Source organism: Felis catus, chromosome C2 (assembly GCF_018350175.1).
Source record: "Felis catus isolate Fca126 chromosome C2, F.catus_Fca126_mat1.0, whole genome shotgun sequence".
Taxonomy (NCBI): domain Eukaryota; kingdom Metazoa; phylum Chordata; class Mammalia; order Carnivora; family Felidae; genus Felis; species Felis catus.
In genome coordinates, this window is record NC_058376.1 from 80,714,746 (window position 1) to 80,735,879 (window position 21,134).

General features: G+C 41.5%; 1 protein-coding gene across 3 annotated transcripts in view; it reads right to left on the reverse strand.

The window, feature by feature from the left end:
• KNG1 (kininogen 1) overlaps positions 1–21,134 on the reverse strand; it is a 29,027-nt gene that overhangs the window by 4,775 nt on the left and 3,118 nt on the right. For all 3 annotated transcript variants that reach the window (XM_019840006.3, XM_003991814.5, XM_023260318.2), the window contains exons 2-7: positions 18,511–18,621; positions 17,448–17,532; positions 13,612–13,784; positions 12,621–12,728; positions 5,415–5,499; positions 4,372–4,544 (exon numbers count right to left, since the gene is read on the reverse strand). In XM_019840006.3, coding sequence (XP_019695565.1) covers positions 4,372–4,544; positions 5,415–5,499; positions 12,621–12,728; positions 13,612–13,784; positions 17,448–17,532; positions 18,511–18,621 — 735 coding nt within the window. The remainder of the gene's footprint in view (positions 1–4,371; positions 4,545–5,414; positions 5,500–12,620; positions 12,729–13,611; positions 13,785–17,447; positions 17,533–18,510; positions 18,622–21,134) is intronic.

A 21,134-nucleotide genomic window follows, 5' to 3' on the forward strand; every position in this document is an offset into this window, starting at 1 on the left:
CTGAGGCCACCCAGGCACCCCCAAGAATTTGTTTTAATCTCTATCAACAGCATTAGTCATTACACAATGCTGTCTTCCATTAAGCAATTTATGGCCCAAATTTTTTTTCAGTCTAGGAGAGGCACAATTTATTTACAAAATAAAATCATGTTTTTAAACCACTCTGACTTTAACCAAGTCCCAAGTGTGGCTTTTTAAGCCATTTTAAAATGGCATATCCTATACTTATTCTACCCTTGAAAAATACACGGCATAAAAATGTTTTTATTAGGTATTGAAAAGTTGGTGTGGTTTCTAGACCAAGGTATTTGGTATTTAATTCTAGTATTTAGGTGTGTGTGTGTGTGTGTGTGTGTGTGTGTGTGTGTGAGATAGATAGAGAGAGAGAGAGAGAGAGAGATTATGTAGCCATCAAGAGAATACATCATGCATATCTGTTGACCTGGAGGGATGACCCTTAGTGAAAAAAATGAAGTTATGGAGTGATAGTACAATCCAGTTTTTATAAAAGCAAACGTCAACAGCTTCCCTGTCTCCTTATACTTTGTGAAAACATGGGGAAAGCATGATGGGAGGCAGGTGAGGAAAGCAGAATTGTAGGAAGAACTAAAGCTCCTCCTCCCTCTTTCCTGCCATGGTCTTGCTGGGTAAGCATGGTTAAAATCTTAAGACGAATATAATATTTAACCTCTAAAACTCCAAGTGTATGTGTAAGTGGTGAGGAAGGTTCTAAGAGAGTGTTAGAGTCTATGCTTGGGTGGTCATTAATTTTCTTGCTCATTTCAGAGTATACTTTGATCCAAGTTTTTGGCCTTAGGGTTGATCAATGTGATGTTGCCTTAGAAAGCTGACAACAGGGGCGCCTGGGTGGCGCAGTCGGTTAAGCGTCCGACTTCAGCCAGGTCACGATCTCGCCGTCTGTGAGTTTGAGCCCCGCGTCAGGCTCTGGGCTGATGGCTCAGAGCCTGGAGCCTGTTTCTGATTCTGTGTCTCCCTCTCTCTCTGCCCCTCCCCCGTTCATGCTCTGTCTCTCTCTGTCCCAAAAATAAATAAACGTTGAAAAAAAAAATTAAAAAAAAAAAAAAAAGCTGACAACATATAATGCAAACCACAGCTGTAGACCCAACTTTATTCAGGGTCCAGAGGGGAGGACCTTCTGTTTGGGGGCCTCAAGGTCACATCCATATTGCCATCACCATCAAGTATCATTCTTATCAGAAGTCTTCCTGCTTAAATCCATCCTGCCCAAGTTTTGCTCTTAAAGTGGAGAACGCTATATAGCAATATAAGTTCCATATGCATTTTAAAAATTAAATTAACAGGCTAGAAAGATATAAGTAAATGTTCATCAGATCTCAGGATGAGGAAGGTCTGTCCTAGGTGAAAAGCAGAGGAAGGAAACCTAAAGGAAGGAAAAAACTGTCTAAATTTGACTATACAGAAATGAAAACTGATTCTCAAAAATCACCGTAAGCAAAGTAGCAAGGCAAACTGGGAAAAATATGATGTAGGATCAATATAAAGCCCAGCGCCAAAACCAATGTGCAAAGGACGTGAATAGATATTTCAGAAAAGAAGTTAAAATGGTCATTTGTCCTGGAAAAAAAAACATTTACTTCATTAGTAACCAAGGATATGCACCTTAAAAAAGCAATGCAACATCGTTTTTAACCTCCCATGTTGGCAAAGATGAAAACCAGCGATGATGCCTGGTGTTGGCCAGGTGTGGGGAACATGCAGCCTCGATTACTGCTGGTAGGAGTAGAATTCAAGACCATTAATCAGTGTCTAAATACCCAGTTGACGCGAATGTAAATTGGCAAAATTGCCAATGTTTTTGTAATTTGGCAATTTGATTCGTCTTAGACATATACACATCCCTTGACATTTCTAGGACTTTGTCAAAGGAGAAGTTCCTTAATGTGCACACACAGATCCTTGACGTATATTCGTTTGAGCAGAGGCAGGGAGGAACACTGATGGCAGCGGCAGCAGGGGTGAGGCAGGAACAAACAGCACGTGACAGAAACCACAGCCATTCACGTGTGAAAAATAGAGGATTTAAGAAGTTCTCGGTTTCTGAAATATGACACCAGCTTGAAATGGACATGCATTCAAACAGGACTAAACATGCAAAGCCAAGGCAAGACTAAAACCGTAAAATAAATCTCTAGCAACTTGGCAGGTTGGTCATTTGGAGGCTGGCTCTTAGCAACGTCATCTTAATGATAAACTGGGTTTTAGTAAATTGGCTGCTTCCATCAAGGCTGTGCCTCGAAGATCTACGAGCAAATTCTTCTCTTTCAAGGCAAACGGCAACAAAGATTAATTTCTTACAAGTAAGTTTGAAATTTTCACAACATTCCCGATTGATCTGGCAAAAGAAAGGATGTGGGATCCCTTCAATTCACAGCATTACCTGGTGGTGTTCCCTGGCATCCTTGCATACATCTAGCGCATACACGCTAGAACGTTGATGTGCTAATTTACAGAGAGAATTGTAACAACTAAGACGGCTGTATATTCGCGCTTGGGAATTAGTGGTTCTCTCCCTGACAGCAGACCTCTGGCATGTAATAAAGGGCAGAGGACGGTGCTACTACGGCAACATTATGAATAAGGGACATTCACAGGGAAGCAGAGATGCAAATTGCAAAGGAAAGGTGACAAACAGGAGTAGCACAGATATCTTCCCCAAGTGAATCTGGTGTGGGTCACGTGCCAGTGAGACCAGGGAGAGGGTAATGACATGGAGGGGGGTGGGGGGCAGGAATAAGTGCCTGAGTAGGAGACAGATCAAAGGGTCAGGTTTGATTCACTTTAATACCATTCATTTAGGGGTTTTCTTCTGGTTATAAAAAAAACTAAAACAGGAAATTAGAAGGATGGAAATAAATAGCCCATTGGGCTGTCGCCTAAAAACCACCACTGTGAATAGCGTGAGCCACCTGTTTCTTTTCAGCATTGTTTTCTGTACTTAAAAAAAATTTTTTTTTAATGTTTATTTTTGAGAGAGAGAGAGAGACAGAGACAGAGTGTGAGCAGGGGAGGAGCAGAGAGAGAGGGAGACACAGAATCCGAAGCAGGCTCCAGGCTCCGAGCTGTCAGCACAGAGCCTGATGCGGGGCTCAAACTCACAGACCGTGAGATCATGACCTGAGCCGAAGTCGGACACATTATCAACTGAGCCACCCAGGCGCCCCTGTTTTCTGTACTTTTTCAAAGATGAATGTGTGTTCAGTTTTATGGCTTCTGGTTTTCCACTGCATATTTTAACACGGGTCATTGCCCACACGCCAAGAGCACCTCAGAAAGATACTTTAAGCGGCTGCTGATTTGCTCCATTTGAAGGGCATGCCAGACATATTTCATCACCTCTGTATTATTGATCATTTTGACAGTTTACCTTTTCTTTTTGGCTTTTATTGTTAAAGCTGCAACGAATATCACTGTCCATAAAGACGACTTCTAGTTTCTATTTCTAGAAATTCAATTGCTAAGTCAAAAGTATGAACTCGTTTTTAGTGATATCTCTTTCACCAGATTATAAAGATCATGTTGGCTTGCTGTAACAGTTTGGTTTTATTTTGATGACTTTTCTTTAGCTGGTATTTACGGAAGCCAGTTTTGAGGTCTACCATAGGACTCTGTTCATGAATACATCGGTCACAGGTTGCTGGAGTGGAAGGCATTTGGGATCTATTAATCCAGCCACTCAATTTTCAGATGGGGCCACAAGGGCTGAGTGAGTCTGAGTGGCTGGCTGTGGGGTTGCTGAGGACATTGGTGGTGCTGTGGTAAAGCTGGGTCTCTTAACCCCTGGACCAGGACACTCCTTAGCCTCTATTGACAGGGCACGGAAAGAGAGATGAATCCCCAGAGGGTACATTTGTAGGAGGGAAGTGTCCCCCAGGTAGGGGAGAAATGACTTGGAGGTGAGAGGGTGAAGACAGCCTGGGCAGTGACAGATGATGGGGCTGAGCCCAAGGCACAAAGTGATGCCACAGTGAGAGATGAGTCCAGAAAGGCAAAGAATGACTCTTGCTTCTCCTAGCACTGAATTTTGTTAGTTATAGAATAGTTGCTAGTATTTAGAGAGCGATTGAGAGTTTGAAAAGTGACTGACATATATGTTCTTATTTGAGCTTCACCCCTATCGTTTACAGAGAGAAAATGGAGAAGATGTTTTAAGTGACTCTTCCAAGATCACTCACAAAGAATGCAGCGAGGTTGGGACTTGAAATTCAAATCTCCCAAATCCTGTTCACCGTGACACTGGTTCTCGATGCAGAGCCAAGGACAGTGGTAAAATTAGTAAGCAATTCACACATCGGCTATAAGATCACTATTTTTGTAGCATAATTTACAGACCTGTACTGTTGCACTTTTCACGTGGTCAATCTTGAAATAGAACGTTCCATTATTCTCCGCATTAAGCTTTGCAGTGGAATGATTCAGAGCCACCTCCAGCTCTGGGCTGTTGACAGGTATCTCTTTGGGACAGCCAGGGCAAATACTGGGAGGCGGTTCTATAAAATCCTCTCCTGAAAAAAATCAGCTTTTAAGTCAGCGTGTCACTGAAGGAGAAGTGTAGCCTACTATCTCCCCTGCACATGACCTGCAGGGTCATTTACAGAGGATCACATGACAGCCCAAGGCCCAGGAGTGAGTGGGTGGAGGTTGTCTGTCTGACCTTCACTTTACTGCCTCTCCTCTTTTCCTCTTCTTAGAGCCAAGTGCGTTTAGGGGAAACATTCAATCAGGAGACACTGGTGGCTCAATTGATGTGCTGTACTTTTCCTAAGTTTTTGCATTTGTCATGGAAACTGCAAAAAGCAATGCTTAACTTAAAGGAAAGATTCTCTAGTGGGAAAAATGTAAGTCCTATTTTTCCGGGGAGCAGGCAGCTTCAGTCATGCTTCTCATCAGGAAATGTATACAACTATCTTCCGAGGATGAGAAAAGCTGACTCTTGACATAAGAAATGAGGACTTGACCATAATCTTGCAGTATTTCCCTTTCCCTCCATTATAACATGGAGGGGGGGAAATCTTTAATTTGAAAGGCTTATTTTTACTCTGAGTGGTCAAAAATGAGATGCAGCTTTCCCCGTTTACAGCACCTGATTTTAGGGACATCTCGTACAAGGAAACTGGCTGGCGTTGTTTGTACCCAGAGGCCAGCAATTTCCCCTTTTGCCACGACATTCCCTTCCGGCTACTTCCAGAGCAGTCTCCCCTATGCCTACCGCCATACTGCTGGGCAGAGATGGGCTAAGTTGTTCTCAGTAAACCTGCTGGTCATATAGACTTTGTGCCAAAGACAGACACCAAAGCACGAGTTCTGTGAAAAGACCTAGCTAGTTGTCCGCGACCAACATGCAGCATAGAGCACTAGCACGCGTCAGCTCCTACCTGGATAGAGTTCACACTTCTGCGACAGAGAAGCAATTCTTAGCTGCAGATCCACGTGTGCGTGATCTGTACATTCACCGATATCCTGGTTTTTAAAAAGGACATAGGTACATAAAGTAAACACATGTTTAAGAAGCTTTAAATAAACAACTAGCATACTAAAAATAGTATATTGACTTTACAAATCATCACATAGAGAACCAAAAGGAAACACAGTCTGATCGCAAAGGGAGAATAAAAAACAGTTAACAGCATCAACAATGAACAGTAGACACAAACCCACAGAAACATGAAACGAGATGATACGAATACCTAGTATAGAAATAATAACCATATAGGGGCGCCTGGGTGGCGCAGTCGGTTAAGCGTCCGACTTCAGCCAGGTCAGGATCTCGCGGTCCGTGAGTTCGCACCCCGCGTCAGGCTCTGGGCTGATGGCTCAGAGCCTGGAGCCCGTTTCCGATTCTGTGTCTCCCTCTCTCTCTGCCCCTCCCCCGTTCATGCTCTGTCTCTCTCTGTCCCAAAAATAAATAAACGTTGAAAAAAAAAATTAAAAAAAAAAAGAAATAATAACCATATAAATGAATGGATAAAATTTTCTTTTAGAAAGGCAAAGGTTTTTAGATTAAGTTAAGAACAAAATTAATGTATTGCATCTTCAAGTATAATTTCTGATCATAAAAAAAGAAAGTTTAAATATAATGAATGAGCAAAGCTGTAGGAGGCAAGTATGACAAAAAAAGGAGCTAAAATATAATTAATATTGGAAAAAGTAAAATTCAAGGTAACAAAAAAACCTCACAAATGTAGTAAAAAAGATTATTTTACTTTTGTAAAAGATACAGTCTAGAAGCACGGGATCAAGATACATAAAGCAGAAAATGTATAGGAATAGAAATGGATAAAAATCATTGTGGTGGGAAAATTTAATGTACAAGTATAAACCTAAGACAGGCCAAATGGAATAAATAAATAAATAAATAAATAAGGTCACAGAAGACTTGAGTAACATAATAAGGATTTATTTAAATCATAATTTCATACCATACACATGATTTAAAGTGACACTTTCATAAGTATGATGCAAAATTTTTAATCGCTTCTATTCTAGGTCACAAAAACGGCTCAATAAATTTAGCAAATCAAAAACAATACAGGCCATGTTCTTTGGCCTCAGCACCAAAAAGAAAAAAAAAAGACTCCCTGAAAATTAATGACGTAAATTTAAACAAATAAACAACTTGGAAATATAAACACATTTGCCTAAATAGGCAGGGTTCCTTGGATAAGGAAAAAAGTGAGAGACGAAAGAAGAAAAATGAGAAATTCCACACCATATTGCCAGAGCACCATTTAGAATTAACTTGTGGCTTTATATGCTTTTGTAATTTAAAAAGGGAGATGAGAAACAAACAAAAGAACTCCAAATGTAGGTGTTTCTCTCAAGAAATTCAAAAAGGAAACAGAATAATAAATAGGCTCAAGGAAAATAAGAAGGAGAAAACAAGATAAAGCCAGATTATAAACTTTTCAAAACTGATAAGTTAGAAAATAGAAAGCACTAGCATTAAAAAATAAATCCAGGGGCACCTAAGTGGCTCAGTCAGTTAAGCATCTGACTCTTGATTTTGGCTCAGGTCATGACCTCATGATTTGTGAGACTGAGCCCGCATAGGGCTCCCTGCTGATAACTAGGAAGCTGCTTAGGATTCTCTCTCTCTCTCTCTCTCTCTCTCTCTCTGTCACTCCCCTGCTCACTTGTTTGCTCTCTTTCCCTCTGTCTCTCAAAATAAATAAATAAACATTAAGGGGCGCCTGGGTGGCGCAGTCGGTTGAGCGTCCGACTTCAGCCAGGTCACGATCTCACGGTCCGTGGGTTCGAGCCCCGCGTCGGGCTCTGGGCTGATGGCTCAGAGCCTGGAGCCTGTTTCCGATTCTGTGTCTCCCTCTCTCTCTGCCCCTCCCCCGTTCATGCTCTGTCTCTCTCTGTCCCAAAAATAAATAAAAACGTTCAAAAAAAAAAAAAAAAAGAAAAAAGAAATAAATAAACATTAAAAAAAAAATCCAAAAGATCACTCTTGGGGTAAGGAAAAAAATCAAATGTATATGAAAGGCAACATAGCAAAGTATACAGAGAAGTATAAAAATATAAGAGAATATTATAAACAAGTATATGATCATTTAAATCCCAAAGAAATAGATACTTTCCTCAAAAACTATAAATAACCAATATTGACTTAAAAACAAGAAGAAAACTTGAATAGACCAATGACTGGAGAAGAAGGAGAGAATGCTATTCCTAGTCTAAACTTCCATTCTACTTTCCACCTCCAAATAACAGAGATGTTTTATGGATGAATAATTTCAAAAATTAAGGTATATATATTCCCATGTTATATAAACTGTCTCTGAATACAGAAAATAGTGGCAGAGGTGCTTGGCTGGCTCAGTTGGTGGAGCAGATGACTTTTGATCTCAGGGTCATAGGCTCAAGCCCCACAATGGGCACAGAGATTACTAGAATAACATAAATAAACTTAAAAAAAAGAAAAGAAAATAGTGGCAAACTATTTTCATTCTGTAAAACTGTAATCAAGATATTAAAACCTAAAAAAATAGAACACACATACAAACACACACCCAGAAACTGTTAAGCCACTTTCATTTGTAAATATAGATGTAGAATTTCTAAACTAGAAATAGGATCCAGAAGCATATTTAAATAATAATTAACACTAAACACATAGTGAGTTCAGTTTAAGAATCTAAAGATCGCTGTTAGGAAAGCTGTCAAAACAACATAACAGATTAAATTAGAAAAATTTAATATCATATTTTAACATCTATTCTAAAGTCAAATTCAATACCAATTCCTTATTTAAACCAAACCAAAATAGAACAAAACTCTTTAAAGAACAGGAATGTAAGGATGCTTCCTTAACACGACAACGAATGTCTGCCTGGAACCCACAGCAAAATAATGACAAAATTCTAGAGCCTTCCCAAATAAAATCAGGCCTAAAACATGACAGTGTGTAATCACCATTTTTTCAAAAATTATCTCTGGCTATTTGGGTCAATTCATTGAGACATAGAACAAAAAAATAAGCATCAGAAAGAAGAAAATAAAGGTATCTTTTGCATAACACATTATTGTATGCCTGGATGAAAAGAATCAATGAGAAGCTGTTAGAGCTAATAAGAATTCAGTGAAGTTGCTGGATATAAGAAAAATAAATAAAAATTGATACAGTTGTACATATAATAACTTATTTAAAAGAGAAAAAGTAAAAACATAAGGGTTTAATTCCTAATAGCGATAACCAACAACAAAAAACAAAATGAATCTAGGATTATCATTAGTGAGAAATAGTCTAGATATATATACAGACAAAAAAATTACCAAAAATTATCCATATCCCCTACAAAAAAGACAAGAGGGAAATATACTAAGATATCTTTGGATGTCTGGGCATGTGTGATTCAGTGTTATTTTTTTTTTTTATGTTTCTGCATTTCTTAAGGTTTTCTATATATGTATATTCCAATAAAGGAACATATATATAATGTCATATTTTTTAAAGATACAGCGAACACTACATTTACGGTATCTTAATTTTGGATGGGGTGAGGAAGCTGGAAGTAGCCCAAAGGTTCTCAATTCTATCGGCATATTTAGTTTACGTGAGAAGATTTTAGATCATTCTGATTCCGGGGACACACCCAGGCCAATTACATCAGAACGTCTGGGGGAATGGCCTGGGAATAGGCATTTTTTAAAGCTAGCTGAGTGATTCTAATATGCAGCATGGCCTGCGAACTACTTATGAAACCTCTTATGTGGTGCTTTTCAAGCTTTAGTATGCAAACAAATCACCTGAGGTTCTTGTTAATATGCAGATTGTGATTTAGAAGGCATGGGGGCGGTTGAGATGCTACTTTTCTAACAGCTTCCCTGGTGATGCTGCTGCTGCTGGTCTTGTAACACACTTTGAACAGCAAGGCCTTAAACTATACCAGTGTGGGCAGAACACTTCATTTCTATTTCATGCCCTTGAGCTATACTAACACCGCTGTGAGACAGGTGTTGTTCTTCACTCTTTTAAAAATTTTATTTTAATGTTTGTTTTTGAGAGAGAGAGAAAGAGAGTGCAATGAGGGAGGGGCAGAGAGAGAGAGAGTGAGAGAAAGAGAGAGACAGAATCTGAATCAGGCTCCAGGCTCGAGCCGTCAGCACAGAACCTGACTTGGGGCTTGAACCCACAAACTGCGAGATTATGACCTGAGCCGAAGTTGGACGCTTAACCAACTGTGTTCTTCACGCTTTTATAAATGAGGAAGTGGAGGCCCAGAGAGGCTGAACCAAAAATCTGATTGGCTTTGTGGCTCCAACTGGCCTTTGAGTATCTCTCTTGTTGCAAACAGAAAACTAAACTGAGGCCTTACAAATAGATGCAGAAAGATTAAAGCTAGAAAGGATGTAGGCTTATGTAACCTCAAGCCGTTAACTAAATGTAAAAGCAGGAGGTGTTAATGGATGCTTGAACGTCAGACTTGAATCAAACTGGCAAAGTTAAATAGTAGTGAGAACATATCTTTTTAGAAGATTCCTCTCTCTTTTTACTGGGTTTTTTTTATTATGGTAAAATAGATACAATGTAAAATTTGCTATTTTAACCATTTAAAAATGTACAATGGGTGGCTCAGTCGGTTGAGCGTCCAACTTCGGCCTAGGTCATGATCCTGCGTTTTGTGCGTTCGAGCCTCGCGTCGGGCTCTGTGCTGACAGCTCAGAGCCTGGAGCCTGCTTCGGATTCTGTGTCTCCCGCTCTCTCTGCCCCTCCCCTACTCACGCTCCGTGTCTCTCTGTCTCTCAATAATAAATAAACGTTAAAAAAATTTTTTTTAATGTACAATTCAGTGGCATTAATTGCATTCAGTCGTGTGCTGCCATCACCACTGTTTCCAAAAATTTTCATCACCTCAATAAACAATTATTAAACAATAAATCCCCATTCTCCCTCCTCCAGCCTCTGATAAACTCTAATCTACTTTTTGTCTCTATGAATGTGCTTATGCTAGGTATTTCCTATAAGTGGAATCATACATTTGTCCTTTTGTGTCTAGCTTATTTCACTTAGCATGATTTCAAGGTTCATCCACGTTGTAGCATGTATCAGATCTTCTTTCCTTTCTATGGCTAAACATTTTCCATTGTCTTATCCATATATGACATTTTGTTTACCCATTCATCTGTTGACGGACCTTTGGGTTATTTCCACCTTTTGGCTATTGGGAATAATGCTACAATGAATATTGACATCCAACTAACTGTTTGAGTCCCTGTTTTCAACTCTTTTGGGGTAGACGCCTAGGCGTGCAGCTGCTGGGTCATATGGTAACTCTATGTTTTCCTTTTTGAGGGACTGCTAAACTGTTTTCCACAGTGGCTGCATCATTTTGCATTCCCAGCAGGAATATGCAAAAGTTCTAATTTCTCCACAGCTGCCTCGATACTTGCTATTTTCCAATGATTAAAAATTATAACCATCCTCTGGGTCTGAAGGGGCATCTCACTGTGGCTTGTATTCACATTCTTCTGATGGTGCTTATTGGCCATTTATTTTATGTTTATTTTTTTTTTAGAGAAATATCTTTAAAAAAATTTTTTTAATGTTTATTTCTATTTGAGAGAGACAGAGACAGAATGCGAGTGGGTTAGGGGCAGAGAGAGAGGGAGACACGGAATCCGAAGCAGGCTCCAGGCTCCGAGCTGTCAGCACAGAGCTCGACACGGGGCTCGAACCCACAAACTGTGAGATCGTGACCTGAGCCGAAGTCAGACACTCAATCGACTGAGCCACCCAGGCGCCCCGAGTAACATCTTTTTAATCCCTCTGCCTGTTTTTAAATTGGGTTGTCTTTTTGTTGTTACATTGTAGGGGGTTTTAATACAGTCTTCATCCTAACCCCTTATCAGATAAGTGATTTGCAAAATTTTTCTCCCACTCTGGGAATTTTCCAATTATGAAATTAGTATACGCTTCAACAGAAACATTGAGAAGGACTGAAGAGTTCCAAAAAGTATGAAGAATCAGAAAAAAACACCTATATTCCCACCTGAAGGTTAATGATATTTTATGTTTTGGCATATTTGTTTCTCATCACTATTGCTACTTATGTTTACACGTTTGAATGAATCTGTCTGTATAGTTCTTTACCTTATTTTTTTTACTTAACATATTATAGCCATTTCACTAAGTCACTAAAAACTTGAAACAGAATCTTAATGGCCACACATATTCTACTATATGGATATACTACTATAATTTACTTAACCATTCCCTACTGCTGAAGATATGTTGCTTCCAATGTTTTTCTATTAATAATAAGGCTGAAATTAACACCTTGCTGTCTGGATTCCTCATTTTCTTCCCATAGATTAGAAGCCTAAAAGTCAAGTTACTGGATTTAAGTCATCCATTGCTTAAAGCAGTCTTTGGCTAAAATGCCAATATCCTTGGGGAGGTCTTCATGCCTTAGCTATCTCTTTTTTTTTAATATATATATTTTTTAACGTTTATTTATTTTTGAGACAGAGAGAGACAGAGCATGAACGGGGGAGGGGCAGAGAGAGAGGGAGACACAGAATCGGAAGCAGACTTAGCTATCTCAACATGTGCTAATGACGATTACCTTGAGATGCTCTCTTTTAACCTAATTTTGGTTCAGACCAAAAGATATCATCCCAGAAAGGGTCCGTAAGGGATGGAGACTCGGGATGTGTTTGTTAGAGATCAGAGCAGGGGAGAAAGGGTGAGAAAACAAGCAGAGACAAGTTGAAAAGGAGGGACTGCTCAGGGTAGAGCTTGGAGTCAGGACATTGAGCACATGGGGAAGAAAAGAAGATAGGAAAGTGAAGGCGTGGAAAGACAAACTTGATCATGGCATTATTTTGTCTCAGGCTCTTCCTACTCCCCTCTTATATCTGTAAGGGCTATTGCTAGGTGTGCAGATTCTCTGACCGGGTAGGTAAGGCAGCCTGACCAGTGCTGAGAGCTTCGGAATCCCCAAGGGAATGTGGACCGGTGAAGGTCACCTAACATTTCAGTGACTGAGTCTTCCCACACAGCTGAGACTTTCCACGCTTGGAAAGACTGGACACAAAATGCTAAGAACTTTATAATTAGATTTTTGCCTACTTACACCATTCAAAAGGGACTTGCAGTCTGGAGTTAAGAACAGAAAATGTTCCTTGGAGCAATTCGTCTGCACAATTGAGTAAGTCATTTCATAATTCCATCCAGCCACCACCTGAAACAGTTTTGGACTGAATATTTAAAAGGCACTTTAAACATCACTCACAGTGTTATGACGAGTGTAGGATGCTGCCTGGCTGAAAAATATGAACGATGATTATTACTAGGCAGAAGGCATTTCTGAATAAATATTGAGCGCTTTATGACTCTCACTCCCTCCCCACGTGCACGCACGCACATATGCACACGCACGCACCACGCTCCTACGCATCAAACAACCAAATGCAATCTACACGCGGAGGTACTGTATTTCCTTAAGTAAGACCTAGCAGTATTTCCTCAGCTAGGCGGCAGGGAGAAAGTCTTCCACTGAATTTGTGTAATATGCATAATGCTGTTCTAGATGAATGAAGAAAACTCTGGAACTTGGGTGACTTTGACCAGTAGGTCCTCAGGTTCCCAGACTGCCAGGCAACGAGATTTCTCCTGCTTTATCTGGGCCCAGTTGCACCCTGATAGCTGGCTATGGACGTAACTGAGCAAAGCACATGTCTTGCATGAAAGCAAATTGGAAGGTCGATTAAAAGCAGGGAATGTTACCGACCAAAGTGAGTCCTTCGTAATTAGAGGCTGAAATGCAAGGGAGCCAGTCGACCGTCACTAAAGGCTTAACGAATGGAGGCAACGAAAAGACCAGAGTTACAAGTATTTACTTTTTTTCCTGATGGTACGGAACCTATGATTTAGAGGGTACCCAGAAAGCTGTGCCATCCTTTTAGATACAATTTAATTTTTGGAGCCAAGTCTGCCTCACGGTAGTGAGGTATTAATGAAGTTTTCTTAAGACCCTAAGGACAGAATGGCTTTTCCATTTCACTGTCTCTACAAAGAACATGTAATACTGACTACCGTGCGGAATGAAAAATTAAAGAACAAACCTGTCTGTGGGCCCTCTTGACTTCTCTAAGAGCAAAGAGGTGGGAATGACCGGTGTGGTTGTTAAAATGTTGAATGGCGTGTCTGAGAACGGGCTCCAGGTCAAGGCTCGCAGTCGATATGGGGTGCACACAGCCAAGGCAGTCATACTGGCTTGTCACCACAGGACCCTCGGCTTGACAAAGAGCAGGCAAAAGGGCAGCATTAATGAGTGAAACCTTCGTTCACATACGCTGCCCTAAATAAGATAACTTAGAAGGCCCTGGTAAACTTTCCAGTAAATCCTAGTATACATTAAAGAAAGAGAAGGCGAGGGGCGCCTGGGTGGCTCAGTCGGTTAAGCAACTGGTTTTCGATTTCAGCTCAGGTCACGATCTCACGGTTCGTAGGACTGAGCCTCGCGTGGGGCTCTGTGCTGGCAGCACAGGCCCTGTTTGGTATTCTTTCTCTCTGCCCTTCCCCTGCTCTCTCTTCCTCTCTCTCTCTCAAAATCAATAAATAAAGTTAAAAAAAAAAAAAAGTGAGGGGCGCCTGGGTGGCTCAGTCAGTTAAGCATCTGACTTTGGCTCAGGTCATGATCTTACAGTTCGTGGGTTCAAGACCCGGGTCGGGCTCTGTGCTGACAGCTCAGAGCCTGGAGCCTGCTTCAGATTCTGTGTCTCCGTCTCTCTCTGTTCCTCCCTCAATCATGCTCTGCCTCTCTCTGTCTCTCAAAAAATAAATAAATAAATAAATAAATAAATGCTAAAAAAAAAAAAAAAAGTGAGAATGCAAGACCGCTTTTTAGCCAAAGAGATAAACCTATATTATTTACTGAGGAACATCTTACATGCATGCTATTGTGCACTTATTTTAAATCTATTTAAAAGTAATTTTAAATCATAGAAGTAACATGAATTTAGTGGCGCCTGGATGGCTCAGTCATTTGAGCATCTGACTCTTAGTTAAGGGCTCAGATGATCTCAGTTTGTGGGTTTGAGCCCCACATCAGGCTTCTGCTTGTGCAGAGCCTGCTTGGGATTCGCCCTTGCTCTCTGCCCCTCCTCCTCTCCATCTCCATCTCTCTCTCCCTCTCTCTCTCTCTCTCTCAAAAATAAATAAATAAACATTTTTTAAAAGAGTGACATGAGGGGCGCCTGGGTGGCGCAGTCGGTTAAGCGTCCGACTTCAGCCAGGTCACGATCTCGCAGTCCATGAGTTCCAGCCCCGCATCAGGCTCTGGGCTGATGGCTCGGAGCCTGGAGCCTGCTTCGGATTCTGTGTCTCCTTCTCTCTCTGCCCCTCCCCAACTTGTGCTCTGTCTCTCTATGTGTCTCAAAAAATACATAAATGTAAAAAAAAGAATAATAAAATAAAAGAGTGACATGAATTTATACTCATAAAAAGTAAAACATTACAGATACATTCTTATTTATTTATTTTTTTAGAATTCATTAGAACTCCTTGAAGCCTGGCTCAGGGTATATAATACATTTTGTATCAACTCAATCCAATGAAGTTGTTTTGCACCTGTTGTCAAGGGCCAGGTGCAGAGCTAGGCACCGTGAGTACGTTGATTCGTTAGTAATGGTCACTGCTGTGAAGGAGTTGGGCAAAGTTGAGTGAGAGAGTCAGAACTGCAGATGGGCCATGTCAATATAATTTGGCAACAACTTGGAAAGTCAGGAGCCCAGACTGAGCTCAAGTAAAACTTTCCTGAGGAGAACAAGCCAAGAGGGGCCAAGGTCAACCAGGTAGGGGCGCCTGGGCGGCTCAATCGGTTAAGCACCCAACTCTCGATTTCAGCTCAGGTCATGATCTCATGGTTTGTTGGATCGAGCCCCCACATCAGCCTCCATGCTGACAGTGCAGAGCCTCCTTGGGATTCTCTCTCCCTCTCTCTCTCTGCTCCTTCCCTGCTTGTGCACATTCTTTCTCTCAAAATAAATAAATGAACTTAAAAAAAAAAAAAAGATCAACCAGGCAACATGAGCAATAAAGCCTGAGAAGGAAGGATAGCTCCCAAGAAAGCAAGTTGAGTCAGGGACAGCAGAGTGGGACGTGGTATGTATACATCTTGCAAGAGCTTAAAGCAGGAGGGTGGGGGAGTGGGGGCCGATGGAGGTCAGAACAGTCAGTGGAGAGTCCTCTGCTACTGGGCCCAAGCCCCACCTTGGAGGCCAAGGGTTACTAACCATATTCCCAGTCCCCTGGGCTCCCTCGTGAGCCTGATGAAAGCCCCCTCCCCTCCGCAGGAAAATGTGCGTACTCACGATGCTCTCCACATAATTTCAGGGTATTCACAGACCCTCTGAATTTGGTTAAGAATGGTCTGCTGTGAGAATGGGGAACCACTGAGGGGATTGTAATAAACCAATGTAACATGTTAAAAAAGAAGTACGTTTGTATTAAATTACAAAGTAGTGTTCCTAACAGGTAGCCCTAACCCATGGGTCAGTAGAAGCTCCCACCGTAGAAAGGGGAAGAGCCATGGGGCTGTCCTAGGCCCCTTCGCCCAGTGGGCTCTCCCTGCCCAAGCGTGTGCCATCCGAACAGAATCAGGAGGCCGGGTGGGCGGTGTTCTACAGCCCGTCCTCCATTGTTAGCAGGTGGACACAACCGTCCCTGCAACTGTTTCTTGGTCTCTCTGGAAGTGTGTGTGTCCCAATAAAGACTTCCCCGCTGAGTAGTCATGGCGACTCCCAGTTATGGTGACAGTGGTGGGCAAGTTAGAAAACTGGAATACAGGGGAAAGGGGAGAGAACTACTGATGGAAGAAGAAAGAACAATGAACAAAAGGCAGAAGGAGATAGAGAAGAGAGGAGGTGGGTCGGCCTCCTCTGGGGCAGCTGTGACTGGGGGTGGGGAGGGGAGACTGATGGGGGGCTGGAGAGAGGTGGAGTCTCCTCTGTGTCCCAGTGATTTTCCACCCTGCCCCAACATTTCTAGAGAGAGGTTTTTAAAATTAAAAGAAAGATTGTGACTTTTGATTCTGAAACACATCTGGTTACAAAGGTTTCAGATGAGGGATGTGGACCTAGAAGTAAATTCTGAATGTTTGGCTAAGCTTTGTCGCTCACTATATACAATTGCCGTGTACTGGATGATAAAGTTTGCTTACAAGAGAAAGTGTTTTTTTGTTTTTTGGTGGTTTTTTTTGTTTGTTTTTTGAGAGAGTGAGAGGGAGAGAGAGAAAGAGCAGGGGAGGGCGAGAGACAGAGATAGAGAATTTTGAAACAGGTTCCCTGCTCAGTGCAGAGCCCAACAGGGGGCTCGATCTCACAACCCTGGGATCATGACCTGAGTCAAAATCAAGAATTGGCCGCTCAACTGACTGAGCCACCCAGATGCCCCGAGATAAAGTCCTTAAACTGCATAATCAAAACCTACTCCAAACAAACAAACAAAAAAAGATTTTAATTACTTGTATGTTCTTTTCTGCTTTTGGACTGGTTTTCTTTGAAAGCAACTTCTTGTAAGAACCGGATACGGAAGAGGAAAGCCAAGAAGGTGACGAACTCAGAAGGATTCCTGGCCAAGTTTGACCTCAAAGCCCGTGTTTTTCTCCCTCCCTCTTTGCCCACAATTGAAGGCAGCCCTTGTGCCTTCTCAGCCCTTCTCAGAGCCTTTGCACACAGAGGATACAATGCTGCAGTCGGGAGGGGAGTCGGGATGTGCTGAGGGGATGACTGGCCTGATCCTGGCCCTGACCTTGGACTCTGCAGCTCCCTGGCCCCGCCCCACCCCCAAGGCTGCCACCACCCACCAGGAGGGGGCTTCTTCTAGGCTGTGCTCCTCGCACCACACTGACAGGGTTCATTTCCTCCCCGCCTAGCACCCCCCAGGGAGAGCCAGCTACCTGGAGTAATCTGGCAGGTCTGCGTAGCCACGGAGAATTTTGTATTCGCTCTCTTCCCGACGGTTGCGGAGCATTCCCCTGTGGCCTAAAAAGAAAAGAAAAAGAAAGAGAGAGAGAGAGACCATTTATCTTCATCTTTCAAATGGAGAAGTACACCTAGTACTATGGCTCAATATGATTTTGCCCCCCAAAATTTTCTAGCGAGTTTTGAGGCACCAGAAGGAGAGCTTTTGTAGCCTAACGGTTATTTATTTATTTATTTTTACAAGCCACTGAAATCACGAGACGTTGGAGGAGAGGCAGGATAAAGGCAAGGTTTTGAAGCACGCTTCCTTTTCCCCAAAATGTACACAGTGCCTTAGAACCAGCCTAAGCTCTCCTCTTGATTTCCCTTTCAATTTCAGCGTTGAAACGATGTGCAGGACGCCAGTGTTGTGACATGAAGGGGTGAATCCTGGGACTGTGGAGAGAACGGCTTGCTTCTGGGCACTGTCCGTACTCCCCCGTCATTAAGGTCAAACGATCAAGCCGTGCTGTGCCAGGCACTTCGGCATTTGGTGAAGATAGCCATGGCTATTAAAGAAGGTTCTCTGCATACTGTATCTCATTTCATGCTCCAACAACCTGATGCAGGCAATGCTAGCTGCCCTTTCCGAGGCAGCACACCAGTTCTGAGTGGTCAGCTAGTTGGACGCAGAGGAGGATTTACACTCAGGCAGATGCAAGTAAAGCACCCGTGATCTCCCCTCACCAGCCCTCGATCTTGGCCCAAATGTCGATCTGTTGTGTCTTTGGGGACTGGCCCGCTGTCCTAATTGGTCATTAGAGTGCCCTTCTCATGCAGGGCTTTCTCTTTGTTTAACTGCTGGCCTCTCCATGCTCTGATACAGAGAACGGGAACGCAGACACCAAGCCTCTGACCTTTGTACACATTGGAGGGTTTACATGCATTCCTTACAAAGAGGCTTAACAATACTAACATCTCTAACTCTAAAAATAGAAAAATCTGACAGTCTTGGTGGAGAAAACTGGGGGCTCGGGAACCATCAACCAATCTACTTACAGCTTGTGCAGATTCTTTGTAGTCACAATCCTGCCATGTTTTGTCACTTTGAACAGAACAGTCTCCCTCCCTGATTTGGTACTTGAAGGAATAAAATGTCTCAGGGTCATCCTGAAAAAAAGCAACCAAAGACACATAGGGTTCATCCAAATGCTCCAGCAAATACTTTGTGTGGGACCCAATGCAGATATGAATATTCGATCTTGATTTAACTCAACAAGAACAAAACATTTATTAAAAACACTGAAAGTTATAAATATTTACTTGGAAGAATGTTCATAATATATTTACAAATATGTATTTGTAAGTTACAAGATTATCCATAGTATTAGCCCATTTTTGTGGAAACCAATTTATAGGTATACATAGGACTTTTAGAAGTCTGGAAAGTTATAAAGCAAAGCTGTTAAAATGCTTGTCTTTCAGTGGTGCAGGTACAGCTGTCTCACTTTGTTTTCTTTTTTTTTTAACTTTTTTTAAACATTTATTTATTATTGAGAAAGAGAGAGAGCACAAGCATAGGAGGGACAGAGAGAGGAGTAGACATAGAATCTGAAGCAGGCTCCAGGCTGTGAGCTGTCAGCACGGAGCCCAATGTGGGGCTCAAACTCACAAACCAGGAGATCATGACCTGAGTTGAAGTCGGATGCTTAACCAACTGAGCCACCCAGGTACCCCTGTCTCACTTTGTTTTCTAAACAAACGTTTATGAGTTGTCTTATTAAAAAGTAAACATATATTTCTTTTACACCAAGAAAACAAGAGGCCTTTTTTCATTTTCAAAAAAAATGTTAATGGTTATCTCTGAATGGTGCGTTAATTTTTGGTAACTTTAGTATTTTTATTTGCTTTATTTTTTTTCTGGCATGTCATGAGATAATAGATAAACCCTTTATTTATTTATTTTTAATGTTTATTTATTTTTGAGACAGAGAGAGATACAGCATGAATGGGGGAGGGTCAGAGAGAGAGGGAGACCCAGAATCTGAAGCAGGCTCCAGGCTCTGAGCTGTCAGCACAGAGCCTGACGCGGGGCTTGAACTCACGGACCGTGAGAACATGACATGAGCCCAAGTGGGACGCTTAATCGACTGAGCCACCCAGGCACCACAATAGATAAAACCTTTAAAGTGAAGGTGCTTTAAAGACCTGTGAGGCCTGAAAACATAAAACTCCTAGAAGAAATCATAGGCAGTAATTCCTCTGACATTGCCCTTTCTCTGACATTCTCAGGCAAGGGCAACAAAAGCAGAAGTAAACCGCTGGGGATACACCAAACTAAGAAGCTTCTGCACAGTGAAGGAAGTCATCATCAAAATGGAAAGGCAACCTCCTGAATGGGAGAAGATATTTGCAAACGACATATCTGATAAAGGGTTAGTATGCAAAATATATAAAGAACTGATACAACCCAACACCAGAAGAAAAAAACGAAAAAGAAATAACCCAATTAAAAAATGAGCAGAGGACCTGAATGGACATTTTTCTGGAGACAATATAACGGATGGCCAAAAGACACATGAAAAGGTGCTCACCATCACTCATCATCAGGGAAATCCAAGTCAAAACCACAATGAGATATATTATTTTACACCGGTCAGAATAGATAGAATCAAAAAGATAAGAAATCATAAGTGTTGATGAGAATGTAGCGAAAAAGGAATCCCTTGCACTGTCAGTGGGAATGTCGATTGGTGCAACCACTCTAGACAACAGTATGGAGTTTCCTTAAAAAAGTAAAAATAGAAATACCATATGATCCAGCAATTCACTACCAGGTATTTACCCCCAAGATCCCAAAACACTAATGTGAAAAGATATACACATCTATATGTTTCATGCAGCATTATTTACAATAGCCAAGGTATGGAAACAACTCAAGCATCCATTGATAGATGACTGGATAAAGATTTGGCATATATATAATGGAATATTACTCAGCCATACAAAAGATTGAGATCATGGATGGAGCTAGAGGGTAATATGCTAAGTGAAATAAGTCAGATAGGGAAAGACAATACCATATGATTTCACTTAAATGTGGAATTTAAAAACAGAGACAAATAAACAAACATAAAGCAGAAACAGATCTTAAATACGGAGAACAAACCAATGGTTGCTATAGGGGAGGAGCTGAGGAGGTTGTGCAATACAGGTGAACGGGATGGAAGATACAGGCTTCCTGTTATGGAATGAATAAGTCACAGGGATGAAAGGCACAGCATAGGGAATACAGTCAATGATATTGTCATAGCGTTGTATGGTGACAGATGGTAGTCATACATAATAATGTGTAACATGGACGGCATAATGTGTAGACTTATCACTATATTGTACACCTGAAACTAGTGTAATGTTGTGTCAACTATACTTCAATAAAAAAGAAAAGAAAAGAAAAAAAAGAAGAGAAAAGAAAGAAAAGAGAAAAGAAAAGAAAAGAAAAGAAAAGAAAAGAAAAGAAAAGAAAAGAAAAGAAAAAAGTGCAAAGGTGTTGAGTTAGATGAGAGCTTTCCAGATGTAAAGTCCTGACATCTCAGGCGGCAAGGGACCGGAGAGGTGATTTTGTCTAACCCTACACTTTGCAGGTGAGAGAAAGCAGGCCCTGAGTAGATGGGCATGGCCGA